Source organism: Paroedura picta, chromosome 4 (assembly GCF_049243985.1).
Source record: "Paroedura picta isolate Pp20150507F chromosome 4, Ppicta_v3.0, whole genome shotgun sequence".
Lineage (NCBI taxonomy): Eukaryota > Metazoa > Chordata > Lepidosauria > Squamata > Gekkonidae > Paroedura > Paroedura picta.
The window spans coordinates 100033318-100046964 of record NC_135372.1 but is presented as its reverse complement, the minus strand read 5'-3'; the positions used below and the strand labels follow the sequence as shown (position 1 = coordinate 100046964).

Below are 13647 nucleotides of genomic sequence, written 5' to 3'. Positions count from 1 at the left end.
GAGGCAAACAACACACGCATGGCGCAATGGAAGTACTTGGTGGGAAGGGCTGGGGGTAGAAAGTAGGTTGATGATGCAGCACAGAAATCCAGGAAGCAGCTTAAACCTCCAAGCATAAAGGCTTTTCAACTGTTTGAGAAAGCAAAAGCAAAATGGTCCATTTATCTTGACAATGACCATGTGATGTGAATCCGGTGAGAAAGGCAAAGTGCAAATGATGTAAACAGATACATATTGCTATTACAGATGAGGAACTGAAATAACCCAACTGGTCAGCAGTCAAAGCAGGATTTGGACCCATACCCCTTCCGTCCAAGAATACAACATCCTGTTCTTGTAATTTCAGTAGCTCTCAAGCCCCAGCCTTGTGCTTTGTAAATGTGGCATGGGACCAAGGGCCAAATTGGATGTGAAGTAAAAAAAATCCATGTTCACATTTCCCTGCAAGGATTTGTTTGTTTGCTTGTTAACAGCTGCTGAGGAGGGGGGAAAAGGAATTGATTGGCATTGTGGTGCCAGCAGAAAGAAAATTGGAATCCTTTCTGCACAGCACCATATTCCCAACACCAATTTTCTGAGACTGGAGCTGCTATTTACACTTGCAGATACTTACCTTACTGGTACTTATGGGCCTGTGCAAGTTTCCCTCTGCTTTCTCCAGCTGCTTTTCACTAAAATAAAAACTCATTGGAAGAGTCTAAGGTGTTTGTCATGGGCCTTTTCACAGCCCATCAAGTGCTTCAGTGGTCCTCAGATGGGCAGAAAGAAATGAAAGCAAAGCCAGACACCTGGCTGCCCAGTTTTCCTTCGCTCACAACACTCTCATAAAAGCTGGGCTGCAGAACTCCCACTCCTAGGCTGGCGTGTGGATAAAAGGTCAGGGAGAAGGTGAGGAATGACAAGCTGAAAGGAAAGAGGGGGAAAATAGGGCATCTCCACTCTTTACCCAAGCTCTCTCTGCTGCATGGTTGCAACCAATTAAGATGTCACTTGGTAGCAATTATAGACCCTTAAGGTTCCGAGGCACAGTGAATGCTAATGCTTTTGTTTAGTTACAGTACAAGTGCTTCAGTTCATGGCTGTGAGAAAGACATTGCACAGCCAGGAAGGCAGAATTCGTATTGTGGGAGCTTGTAGGCTCTTACTCCCACTCTAGGCTTTTCGAAGAGCAATCAAAGTGGCTGTTTTTCATCAGACTTTCTCCTATAAGGAAGATATACAGTCTGGTTTTTATGCTATTTGAGGTATTATATGATAAGCTGATTTTGATTTTCTAAGTCTGTTGCATTTGCATCTTGCATATTTTGTTGGGGTTAAGCCGTGATCAAAATCCTTATTTTTATGGTTTTGGATCTTACAATGATGTTTTATGATTTGTGCTGGATTATATTAAAATATTATATTTGATGTAACATTATATTAAAAACTAGTATCAAAGCCCATTTTAAAAATGGGCTTTGAAAGGGGCGGCAGGAGGGCTTGAGAGGGTGGCCGTGGCTCCCTTTGCCCCACAAAGCAGGTTAAAGGGAGTGGAAAGCCCCCCCTCCCACCCCGCCTGTGGTGACAGGGCTTTGTGGCCCACAGGGAGGCTCCAAATCCCCCCCCCTTGCTCCCTCCCAGCAGGAGTGTACCTGTGGGCTGCAAAGCCCTGTTGCTGCCTCTTTCTTCATGGGTGACAATGGAGGCCGCAGCCCCAAGGCTTGTAGCAGGCAAGGAGGGAGGGTGGGAGCTGGAGGGGGAGGGCCAATCAGGGTGGACCTGGACGGACAGGGCTCCGGACAGTCTCCTCCCAGGAGACTGTTTCCCAAATATATAAGAAAGCAAAATAGTGTTAAGGATAACTAGAGAGATATGACATTGGCAACTATGTAAAAGAGGTTTTTGCATCATACTATACATGCGAATCAGCTGTGGATCGGCTTTGCCTTCTTGGCGGAATCTAGGAACCAGGACAACCATATTCTCTTAGCCATGTCTACCTCATAGGATAGTTATGAAGAAGAAGAACCATGTTGCCTTGAGCTATTTAGAACACCCTTCCTCAGCGTTTTTACATTGAGAACGCCCTAAAACATTCTTTAGGCTTTGAGAAATGCCTCAAATGATGTCAGCAGACCCACTTTCCTGCTGTGCCCGCAGAAGTCACATGTCACCAGAAGTGACATTGCCCAGACACTCCCACAGCACAGGAAGTGACAGCACAGAACTATTTTCGAAAGTACAGGATGGTTTGTATGGAAAGAAGTGGTCGAAATTGCTGTCTGAACTACCAGTAGTTCTCCATGCTTTTGGCAGAGAATGGTTCTCCCCAGGCTCTTTAGATGGAGATGCCGGCATGGACTGAAGCTGGGACTTTCGGTTTGCAGAGCCTGTGCTCTTTTCACTGGGCTACAGCCCCTTCCCTAAGGAATAGTTTATGGAGTGCCGGCTGAACCATAGCACAGCACATGACCTGCTTACCCTTTGGCTAGGCCTTGTGTGCCTAGCATGCAGGCACTCCAAGCTGCTTTCACTCGACAGGTTTCAAAATGCAGCTCTCTCCACAGTTTCCCATGGCCTTTTGCTGCAATTTTGTGTGATACATTATGTGGAAGTGTATATTCTTACAAAAAAGCTGCCTCAAAGCTGCTTTAGATATTATTATTATTATTATTATTATTATTATTATTATTATTATTATTATTATTGGATTTATTACCCGCTGCTCCCAGCAAACTGGCTTGCAGTGGGTTACAACATGAAAAGCCCCACAATAAAATATAACCATCCACAACTAAGACATTTCTAAGTCCAATGACCAACTAACTGCCTCCCTGCCACTCTGTTCAACAGCACCCCATCTGATGTCTCAGGGGAACAGATGTAATGGGAGGAGAGTCAGATGTCCTGACCGAACTGAGGAGAGGCCATCAATCTTATTGCCACCCAGCCTCAACCAAATGCCTGATATAAGAGCTCCATCTTGCAGGCCTTGCACAAGCTCCATCAGGGCCCTCAGTTCTTCCAGGAGCTCATTCCATCAGGTCGAGGCCAGGACTGAAAAGGCCCTGGCCCTGGTTGAGGCCAGGTATACTTCTCATAGGCCAGGGATCACCAGCAGATTCACACCTGGGCCCATTATGCATGGCCGCCGAAACGGCGATTTCGGGTCACATGGAAAACGCGGAGGGGGAAGAAGCGAAGCAAACCGCTTATGCACGGGTCGGGACGCAACGGCGGCAAAACCCAGAGTAACCGATTATGCACACGGTGAGCCCGGTGCCACTTCTGGTTGCGCCCCGGTCACCCAGAAGCTGCACTTTTTTACGGCGGCATGCACCAAATCTGCGGCCGGTTGCAGCCGGCTCCGTGCGTTATCGGTGATTTTAGTCGCTGCCATTCCACCCCGAATGTGCGCTATTCCCCCCATGCATAATGGGCCTTGCTGAGCACAAAGCTCAGATATGTAGGGCCCAGTCCTTGTTGACTTGGCTTTTACAAGCAACAGATGAGGAAGTAAAGTGCTGTGCTACTTTTGAAGAGTGTTGAATGTGGAGATAGTGGAACCATATTTCCAGTATATCATATTTAGGTATTGGGTTTCATACTCTTTGCTGTGCTGAGAGTTGCTTTATTTTCTGGCAGGGCTGCTCCTGTGCTTTAACAGCTACATGACCTGCAGAACTTCAGCAAATATTACAGTGTCAGGGGAGGCTTTATCTGCTGAGTGTCTGTCTTGCCTGTGAACAGCACCGTGAAGCAGAAATCCAGCTGAAAGGAGTTTGCCAGGGCAGGGACAAGCCTTGGGCCCTCAGCCAATTACCTCTCCAATTCCTGTATTAGGTAAAACTGATAAATCCATAGGAAGAATTGACTAGCCCATGTGCTGTACGGCTGTTAACAGTGAATGGCAGACAAGGAATCACTAGTAATCACGAGTGATGAGCACAGAATAATTAACTGGAAGTGACAGGCACCTGCCATTCCGCACCCTTGATGGCTAGAAGGCTGTGCTCCTCCCACCTTCCCTGCCTGGACCTCAGTCTAGTCGCATCCTGTGTTTGCAACAAAGCTATTGGTAGAAGAAAAGATGAGTCCCAAAGTTCGTCGCTCCTAAATCACCACACAGAGTACAAAATTTATAAAAGCCATTGGACAGATTGCCCAGACAGAAGATTTTGTGGCTCTGGCTGCCATTTCCACTCACCCATTTCTACTCACAAGCATTCACGTGAGCAGTGCCCACGCTAGATGATTCCTTTCCCTGACAAATAATGCTTGACAGAAAGCAAAGCGGCCGCAGGCCAGAACTGGCTGGTTCAGAGTTCTTATCTGCCCACGAGCAATGGGTCATTATTATGTTTCTCGCCAGATGATAGAGGCTGTGTTTTATGTCCCTGTATGCTGTCCCTGTTCTAATGAGCGATGAGTGGTGGAAGTGGGAAGGGGGCCCGAGGGAGATACTTGAAGGAAGTGCTGTTTAAGCATGTTTGTATTTTGAGTAATAAGAGCCTCTTGTGGCGCAGAGTGGTAAGGCAGCCGCCTGAAAGCTTTGCCCATGAGGCTGGGAGTTCAATCCCAGCAGCCGGCTCAAGGTTGACTCAGCCTTCCATCCTTCCGAGGTCGGTAAAATGAGTACCCAGCTTGCTGGGGGGTAAACGGTAATGACTGGGGAAGGCACTGGCAAACCACCCCGTATTGAGTCTGCCATGAAAACGCTAGAGGGCGTCACCCCAAGGGTCAGACATGACTTGGTGCTTGCACAGGGGATACCTTTACCTTTACCTTTATTTTGAGTAATAACTAATATTGTTGATTGGGTTTGCCTGTGTCCTTCATATAGTTTATATCTCCTGCACCTGCATTACATTTAGTAGCAGTCATGGCCTGGCCCAACTAAGTGGCATTTTTGTCACAAATTTGGCACCCCTAGGATCAACACTTGCATCTCTTCTACACCCAATTCAAGGAAGAAAGCAGCCTTCCTTCACTCATGGGAGGATCCTCCTCTCTAGAAGGACAAAGAATCCTGCAATGTTGTAAATATTAGGCAATGTATTATATACTGTGCAATTTCAATAATAGTTCCTTGGGCACTTTTTTGTTTGTTTGTTTTGGCCTCATTGTACACTCCGTGCCCAAAATGAAAAGCTTAGCATTTTCTTTTCAGATCTATTTGAATATCTCTTTCCATAATGATTACCCTTAAATTTATAAGCAGTGAAAGGGGAAGAGCCAAATTCAGAAGCTCTATGTGATTTGCAAAGCAAAACTACCAGTGAGATTTTAGAGATTATAAATGAAATGTAAAGTGACTATTTGGTTGCCAGATTTAGGGTTGGCAGCTGCAGGTAGGGAAATTCTTAGTGATTTGGGGATGGAGCCTGAAATGGGCAGAGCTTAGGTGGGGGGACCTCAGTGGGGTCCAATGTCATAGAGCCCACCTTCCAAAGCAGCCATTTTCTCCAGGGCAACTGATCTCTGTAGTGTAGAGATCAATTGTCAATCCAGTGGATCTCTAGACACCAACTGGAAGTTGGCAACACTGCTCTTCACCTTTCATGCACTCCAGAAAAATTGGATGAGGCTTCCAAGGGCAGTTTGGTTCCTAGCCTCTTTGTTCACTTGATAAAAGGAGCCACTACCTTGTGGCCAGACTTGCATACAAATAGATCCTTTGCGTTTATGGCTTTGCCTTCCACAAAGTATTTTGGTTTTTATCATACTGTCTCTCAGAGGAACAGTGCTAAAGGAAAAGTGGGCTATACTGATTTTTATATCCTTCTGATGGACTTTCATAATCTTTTCTATCATGAAAATGGCTTCCTCTGCCTTCAGTCTACTTCAAGAAAAATTAATAAGAAACCTTCAGTTTTGTTAAAATTGGAAAGTGATCCTGGACAGCAATTTAGATGATTGCTGACTTCAACCAGTGGGGTGTATTGGCTAAGAGCAACATACTCTGAGCTGGAGAACTGAGTCCTATTCCCCACTCCTCCTCCACATGAAGCCAGCTGGGAGACCTTGGGCCAGCTCCAGTTCTCTCAGCCTTAGCTACCTCACAATGTGCCTGTTGGGGGGAGAGAAAGGAAAGGTAATTGTAAACCACTTTGAGGCAGAGAAAAGTGGGGTATAAAAACCTACTCTTCTTCTTCCAAAATGTTTCAGGTTGTTTATTTGTATGCCTCTTCCCTGGCATCCCAGTTTTCTGTGTGTAGGGAGTATGTTTGTACAGAAGAACACTTAGTCACAGAAGACCCTCTTGCAACTGGAAGATCTGTGGTCCAGTTTTACCTCTAGTTTCACCTGCTGTGGCTCAGAACAAGGTTGAAGTATCTCTTGCTTCAAGTACTCTTCCAATAGTAGCTCAGGGCTATCATCTGAACTAAACAGGGGTTTCTAATTGGAAGTCATGCCCATCCAGTCCATCCATTTCTAAGACCATGTTCACTCCAGATTAGCCCAGACTTGTCACAAGAGGGCAAACATCAGCTCTGTGGGGGTGTTTTAGGTCAAGAAAGCAGCATAGGGTGGGACTGGGGGACCTGACAACCAACACCCTCATAAGAATCACAATCCCCTGGGCCTGCTGTTTTAAAAGCTGCTTGGAAACATCTTATCTGGTTTGGCTCTATGAATTTTAGATTTGTTTTCTTCTTCCTCGTCTCAATACAGTGTGACACTGCACGTGGGGCTTTGTTTCATTGCATTCATTTTTATTATTAATTCCAAAGGGGGCTGTTTTGTTACTGGGTTTGTTTCATATGGTTTTGTTTCATTATAGTTTCTTTCATTATTATTGATTTGTTTTTATAATTCTGTTTCAATATTATTTCCTATTGGTGTCAATGGAAGAAGTGGATCCCCAGCCTTTTATTCTCAGGTCTTTACCTTTCCACCCCTTTTTTTCTAGCCCCATGTGCCCTTCCTGTGTCGCTGGAGAATAAGGGCAGAAAGCTCCTCCATCTCCTTTTCCAAGGGCAAAAGCAGGGTGGCAGGGAAACAGGAAGCTCCTTCACTCACCTCACAGCTCTCCCTCATGACACTGGGTGAATGAGCATTTTTTAAAATGAGATTCTCCTGATGTACTCGGTGAGTCCAGACTTATCCACAATGCAGCACATGTCAGGTGCTTTGTGAAACCTGGCCCTGAGTTTCCCTCTCTTATCAGCAAAATGTGTTCTGTGAAAGTTTCAGAAGAATCACAGAGGCAGACTGTCAATCGGCAAGTTGATTTTCCAAAAGAGGACGTGTTCCTCTCAGGCAGGAGGCCTCTCTCTGATTAAGCTGCCAGTGGAATAACCTAGTACATTACTCACAGACTGCCAATAGAGCTCTTGCCTGCAGCCTGTACTCTGAAAAGCATGAGGAGGGGAGTGAGCACACAATCGTGCCCTTGCACATCACCCTCAACAGAAGAGGCAAGTGTTATGAGTGTATATACCTTCTCTCCTCTATTTTTGCTGGGATACACTGAGTGAGGAAATCTCTTGGTTGGCATCCAGTCCTTTCAATGTTGATTTATTGTCCTTAGGATTTTGCTAGAATAAGGGCTCTGTTCAGAATCATATTAAGCCATGGCTAAGGAACCTATATTGCAACATAAATGTGATATCTGTATTGACAGGTCGTGACAAATGAAAACATGATTTGAAGCAGTTTGGCAAAACCTGGCTTGTGGTAACTGTGGTTTGACTTGATATTAGAATTGGCCATTGTGCCTAGAAATTGAATAGAACAAGGTAATAGCAGGGCTTTTTCTTTGTTCTTAACCCCCAATGCAAAGTGACTCCTGAAAACCAGGAGGACCATAAGTGGTAGGGTTGCCAGAGATCTGCCAATATTACAGTTGATCTCCAGGTGACAGAGAACAATTAACCTAGACTGGCCTTATGGAAATTAGACTCCATGGCATAATATCCCATTGAAGTTTCTTTCTTCTGATTCTAAGGATTTCTCTGAGGGCAGGTGGCTGTGATGGGAAGTAGACTGCAGCAAAAATCTTTTCACTTAATTTGTTCCACTTGCATTTCTTTAGGACCTATCACAATTTTTGATATCCTGCCCTTTTGCAAGACCATACTCCTCTACTTAGATACACATTGCTGTCTCTATTTTATTTATTCATTCACTTCTCTGAAATATTTATATTTGCCTTTTCCCCCCAAAGGGTTCTACCCTTTCTATTCATAGCATGGTATATGGATTTTCTTCAGTTTTTGTGTGGTGTATACTCATCTGTCCTAGAGGGGAAAGCCATATTATTCTGTGTTTACAAGACATTGTATGAAGTTGTTTAAGCTGATTTCTAAACAATATACCATAACACAGGTTTTTGCACAATTCTGATTTACAGTTCTGTTACTTAATGGCAATAATGATTTCAAATAATTTTGAATAATCTGTATCACTTGCTCCAATTTGATATAGAAACAGACTCTGCATCATATATATTCTCCTCTGACCCTGGTCACTCCTATTCTAAGTGCTAGTCCTTAGTTCTTTCTATATTGGCTTAACTTGCCTAATGTGACAGTGGTCCCCAACCTTTTTATCACCGGGGACCGGTCAACACTTGACAATTTTACTAAGGCCCGGGGAGGGGGTAATCTTTTGCCACCGCCACCTCAGCCCCTGTTTCACTTGCTTTCCCGCCGGTGCCCCTGACTTCCCACCGCCCACTGTGGGGCTCTGCCAGCAGCAGCTGTGCAGCGCCACACCGAGGAGGAGCCCAGTCATGGCGGCCGGCGGACAGCACCAAAGGTGAGCTGGCGGCAGAGTGTCAGGGAAGCCCCCAAGGCAGCAGCCAGGGAGGAGGAAGAGGAGCCGTGGCCCAGTACCGACTGATCAACGGACCGGTCCAGTAGCGGTCTCCGGACTGGGGGTTGGGGACAGCTGTTCTAATGTATGGTTTTATTGTGAACGTACAGCTTAGATGCAGACTTGAATGGACAGAAATAGAAAAGAATAGATCAGAAAAGATATTCCATCAGAGAAGCTGCTCCTGCTGCAGGGGAACAGTACCATAGGACCCAAGTTAAAGTCTTACTGAATGTACCAGAAGATTAAAATCATTCCTTGCTAGTTTGCTAGCACTACTGTATTTATAGCCAATGCTTCCATTTATTCTCCAGCATACAGACCAACATGTTTGGCCTACATATTGTTAATGAACCACTGAAGAGCTGTTGGCATCAGCTGTGAGACTGCCCCATGACTCATTGGTACCCATCTGGCCTTGTCTATTAATTTGTTTAATTTTACCCAAATACCTATTTTTAATGCAATTTGGTACCTTTTATTAAGACCTTTCAGTAAATGAATATGCAGAACTTCTGTCTGCTAAGTACTAGATTCTGTAGCTTGAGGAAATAATTACTAGATACCATAGTTTTAGGAAACTAAAAGAGCAGTCAGTGTCCTGCGTAAAGCAGTGTTTATCTACTGCTCACATAAGTTTCATTGGCAAGAAAGTAGACCGGCTGCATTGAGTGTTCCAGAATTAGGTTAATCACTGAAGGCCTGATGCAATTTCTCAAGTGGCCTCCTTCTATTAACCCAGCTGAGGATGATATCATGAGAATTTCTGGTAGAAGAGAAACACTGGAAGAATAGGAGCTAAGGAAACAGTCTTCTAAAACCATCATAAATACACTGCTGGACTATTGACTATAACAGTGATCTGAAGACACAGTCTGTTCTCCAGTCTGTGTACAGGGAGAAGGTGGCTCTTGATTTACCCAGATTTCTTCACGGCAGTATCTATGATTTGCCCTACTGCCTGTACCATTTATTGAATTCTAAAAGCCAAACAATTTGTTATGTTGGGAATCCATGACCAGATCTCTTAATGTGTACTCTGTCAAAAGTCAGCTGGTAAGGGGTAGAAATATGCTGGTTTTAATTTGAGTCAGGGAGCTGGGTGTCATTCTTTCTCCTTTTTAAAATAGAAATAGTTGTCATCAAGCTGGTATTAGCCTCAATGGCATGTTGCAAGGTATTTTTTTTCCTTCTTCGGGCTGATAACCAATATCTATCAGGAAAATAGTGCTCTAGTGCCATAGGGGTTGGCATTTTCTTGCACACACACTCCACTCACCCTTGCCCCTTGGAATGACATAAAGTACAGTGGGGGGCAGAAATAATGTTGCACCACATGCTGACCATGTCCATGCAAATACCCAGACGTGATGTTGACCAATGTTCTAAAACTACTCAGTAACACCACTGAGTTTCTAGAATGTTGGTTGGTGCAATGACAGCACATCCAGGTTTATTGTCTGGATGCAATATTGGCATGGAACCCAGTGACATTTCCATACCTTGCCCTACCCCTGAAGCTCCTGGGGATGCTGGTTGCTTCCTAGAATTCCTACTTCTCTGGCCGAACATCCACAGCCCCACAAGCCAGATCAGGACACACAGAAACATGCCTGTCCATGCCCAGCAGTTTTTAAAAGTTAATGCACATGCTGGGTGGTCTAATTTCAGATAACCAACCTAATCACAGAATTACCAAGATGCTGTGTTGATTTTTTTACTTTGATATGTTGCTACCTGTACATTTCTTTTCTCACACAAAATACCTTGTTTCATTTATTTCAGGTGCAACTTCAAGAAGAAGCCTCAACAATGCAAGCAAGGGAAAAAATGAATCACTTCTGGAGGAAGAAAAGGAGAAGCTCTGATTAGACAGCCAGACGCCATTTGGCACATTATGACCTCTTCAGCTGGGGGAGTCTCCTACCCCTAGCACAATATTCTCACTCAGGAACAACCACATCTGGAGGAACCATCCAGGGTTAAAGAGCAGTGGCTGTTTGTTGTTTGCTCTGACACCATTCTATTTTGACTGTGCTGAGGTCCAAATGTGTCCTGTAAAAGCTTTCACCTTACATGGAAGTTGGACTTGCCTGCTGAAAATGAGACACTTCCAACTGAACTTGCTTCTCATCTGTGTGGCAACTACCACTGCAATTCCTGTTGTGCCCTGGAAAGTCAAATGCCCACTGCAGTGTGTCTGCCAGATCAGGCCATGGTACACACCCAGGTCTGTATACAGGGAGGCAGCCACAGTTGACTGTAATGATTTGTTCATCTCCACAGTGCCTGAAAGCTTGCCAGAGGGGACTCAGATCCTTCTCTTGCAAAGTAACAATATTGCCAAGGTTGAGCAGACTGAGCTGGACTATCTGAAAAATCTGACTGAACTGGATTTGTCACAGAACAGCTTTTCTGACATTTTGGACTTTGGCTTGAAAAACATGCCCCAGTTGCTGAGCCTTCACCTGGAAGAGAATCAACTGATTGAATTGCCTGATAATAGTTTCCTGGGCCTGGTCACTCTTCAGGAGCTTTATCTTAACCACAATCAAATACGCAGGATCTCTCCCAAAGCCTTCCTAGGCCTTGGAAACCTCCTTCGGCTTCACCTCAACTCCAACCGCCTGAGGACAATTGACAGTCGCTGGTTTCAAGTACTGCCCAGTCTGGAGATCCTCATGATTGGAGGCAACAAAGTAGATGCCATTTTGGATATGAATTTCAGGGCCCTATCAAATCTGAGGAGTTTGGTTCTAGCAGGAATGAACCTGAGGGAGATTTCAAATTATGCACTGGAAGGCTTGAGAAGTCTAGAAAGTCTGTCTTTCTATGACAACAAGCTACTAAATGTCCCTAAGAAGGCACTACAGCAAGTCCCTGGTCTTAAATTCTTGGATCTGAACAAAAATCCACTTCAGAGGGTTAAGCAGAGTGATTTCACAAATATGCTCCACCTCAAGGAACTGGGACTCAACAACATGGAGGAGTTGGTTTCTATTGACAAGTTTGCCTTGATCAACCTTCCTGAACTGACCAAACTAGATGTGACCAACAACCCTAAACTGTCGTACATCCACCCCAGTGCTTTCCACCACCTCCCCCAGATGGAAACCCTCATGCTGAACAACAATGCCCTAAGTGCCTTGCATAAGCAGACACTGGAGTCCCTTCCCAATCTGCAGGAAATCAGCATCCATAGCAACCCCATCCGCTGTGACTGTGTCATCCGATGGGTCAACAGTACTGAGAACCACATACGTTTCATTGAGCCACAGTCCACGTTATGTGCAGAGCCTCCAGACCTAAAGAAAAAGCACATCCGAGATGTCCCTTTTAGGGAAATGACTGACAGGTGCCTGCCCCTCATCTCTGACAAAAGCTTTCCTTCACATTTAGAGGTGGTAGATGGAGAGTCCATCTCTCTGCACTGCAGAGCTCTGGCAGAACCAGAACCAGAGATATACTGGGTCACACCATCAGGTCGTAAGTTGTTGCCATACTCAGACGATGGGAAATTTAAAGTGTATCCTGAAGGGACAATGGAAATCCGCAAGGTCACAGCGCAAGAGGCTGGGCTCTACACATGTATGGCTCAAAACCTCATTGGTGCAGATACCAAAAGCATAATTCTGATGGTCAACAGTTCTTTACCCTTCAGCGAGGATGCCCTGGAGCTATTAGTGAAGGAAGTCCAGGCCTACCATATTCTGGTTGCCTGGAAACCTCACCTCAACACAGTTTCTTCTAACCTCACATGGTCCAGCTTCAGTCCCAACTTAGATATGACCAACATGGCTCGTATCCCAATAGGCACTCACATGTACAATATCACACGACTCCACCATGACACAGAATACTGGGCTTGCCTTCATGTCGCCTTCATAGACTTGCAGAGTAAGGTGGCTTGTGTCAATGCCAGGACTAGAGAGGCTCAAAATCGATACCTCGGAAGCAGGCAGAGCCTACTGATTGTGTTGTCTCTCTGCATGTTGTTGCTGTGTATAAGCCTTATAGGCAACTATGGTTTGAGCTTACTCAAGCCACAGGCTGGAAGCCATGGGACCTGCATGTTGTGGAAAACAGGCACATCTTCAGTGCGTGTGGTGTATCCACCCTTCGTCAAATACTGGGATCGAGGAAGGAGGAGTGAGAAGCTTCTGGCTGTGGAGGTACAAGCAACACTGCTGGACTCTTGAAAGGTTTTACTTTGTTATTCCAGGGAGGGTGGGCCAGAAGACCTGGTGGATTTTTTTAAATTACCAAATATAAATGATAAAAAAGGTCGGCCATGAAAACAATAACCATGGAGGATGGAGAGGACAATGGTTTGGTGATCCTCATGCCCATATATATCACCAGTGATCTCAAATGGATTGTCTTTCATGCCAAGACAATCTATTTTTATAAAGAAAACATGTCCAGAGAAGGTCGCATGAGCTGAAAGCACCAAGCTTGGCATCTGAACATCCCTCTGCTCATGACAGGCAGCCGGAAGATCCTCTGGCAGCCTGTTAACCAATGTACTTTTTTTGCCCAGCAAATTGCTGGTCCTGTGGAAATACAAAAAGGCCTTTCCCTTTGGGGCTATCTTTGTGTGTGTGCGTGCGTATGTATTGCCATGGAGAATCCAGAACCAAATCCACCAAGCCTCTTCTCATGGCCACATGATTTGCCTTCTGAGGAAAGCCTCAAAGAAGGGGATTTGGAAGGAAAGGCAGCCTTATCTGGCTTACGAAGCAGCGATAACAATGGCCCTCAAAACAAAAGAGGAGTCTTTTCCATCAGCCACATCAAGGGGAAGCGTGGATTGGATCTCAACCCAAGAGCTTAATTTTAAGGCTATTT

At 45.1% G+C, this 13647-nt stretch overlaps 1 protein-coding gene and 1 long non-coding RNA gene across 5 annotated transcripts in view; one reads left to right on the top strand and one right to left on the bottom strand.

Annotated features, from left to right (window-relative positions):
* LOC143836011 (uncharacterized) overlaps window positions 1-13647 on the bottom strand; it is a 177806-nt gene that overhangs the window by 113282 nt on the left and 50877 nt on the right. The window lies entirely within an intron of this gene.
* LRRN2 (leucine rich repeat neuronal 2) overlaps window positions 1-13647 on the top strand; it is a 178512-nt gene that overhangs the window by 164166 nt on the left and 699 nt on the right. The window contains exon 2 of the mRNA XM_077334668.1: window positions 10585-13647. This exon is cut by the window's right edge and continues 699 nt beyond it. Coding sequence (XP_077190783.1) covers window positions 10848-12998 — 2151 coding nt within the window. The 5' untranslated portion in view covers window positions 10585-10847 and the 3' untranslated portion in view covers window positions 12999-13647. The remainder of the gene's footprint in view (window positions 1-10584) is intronic.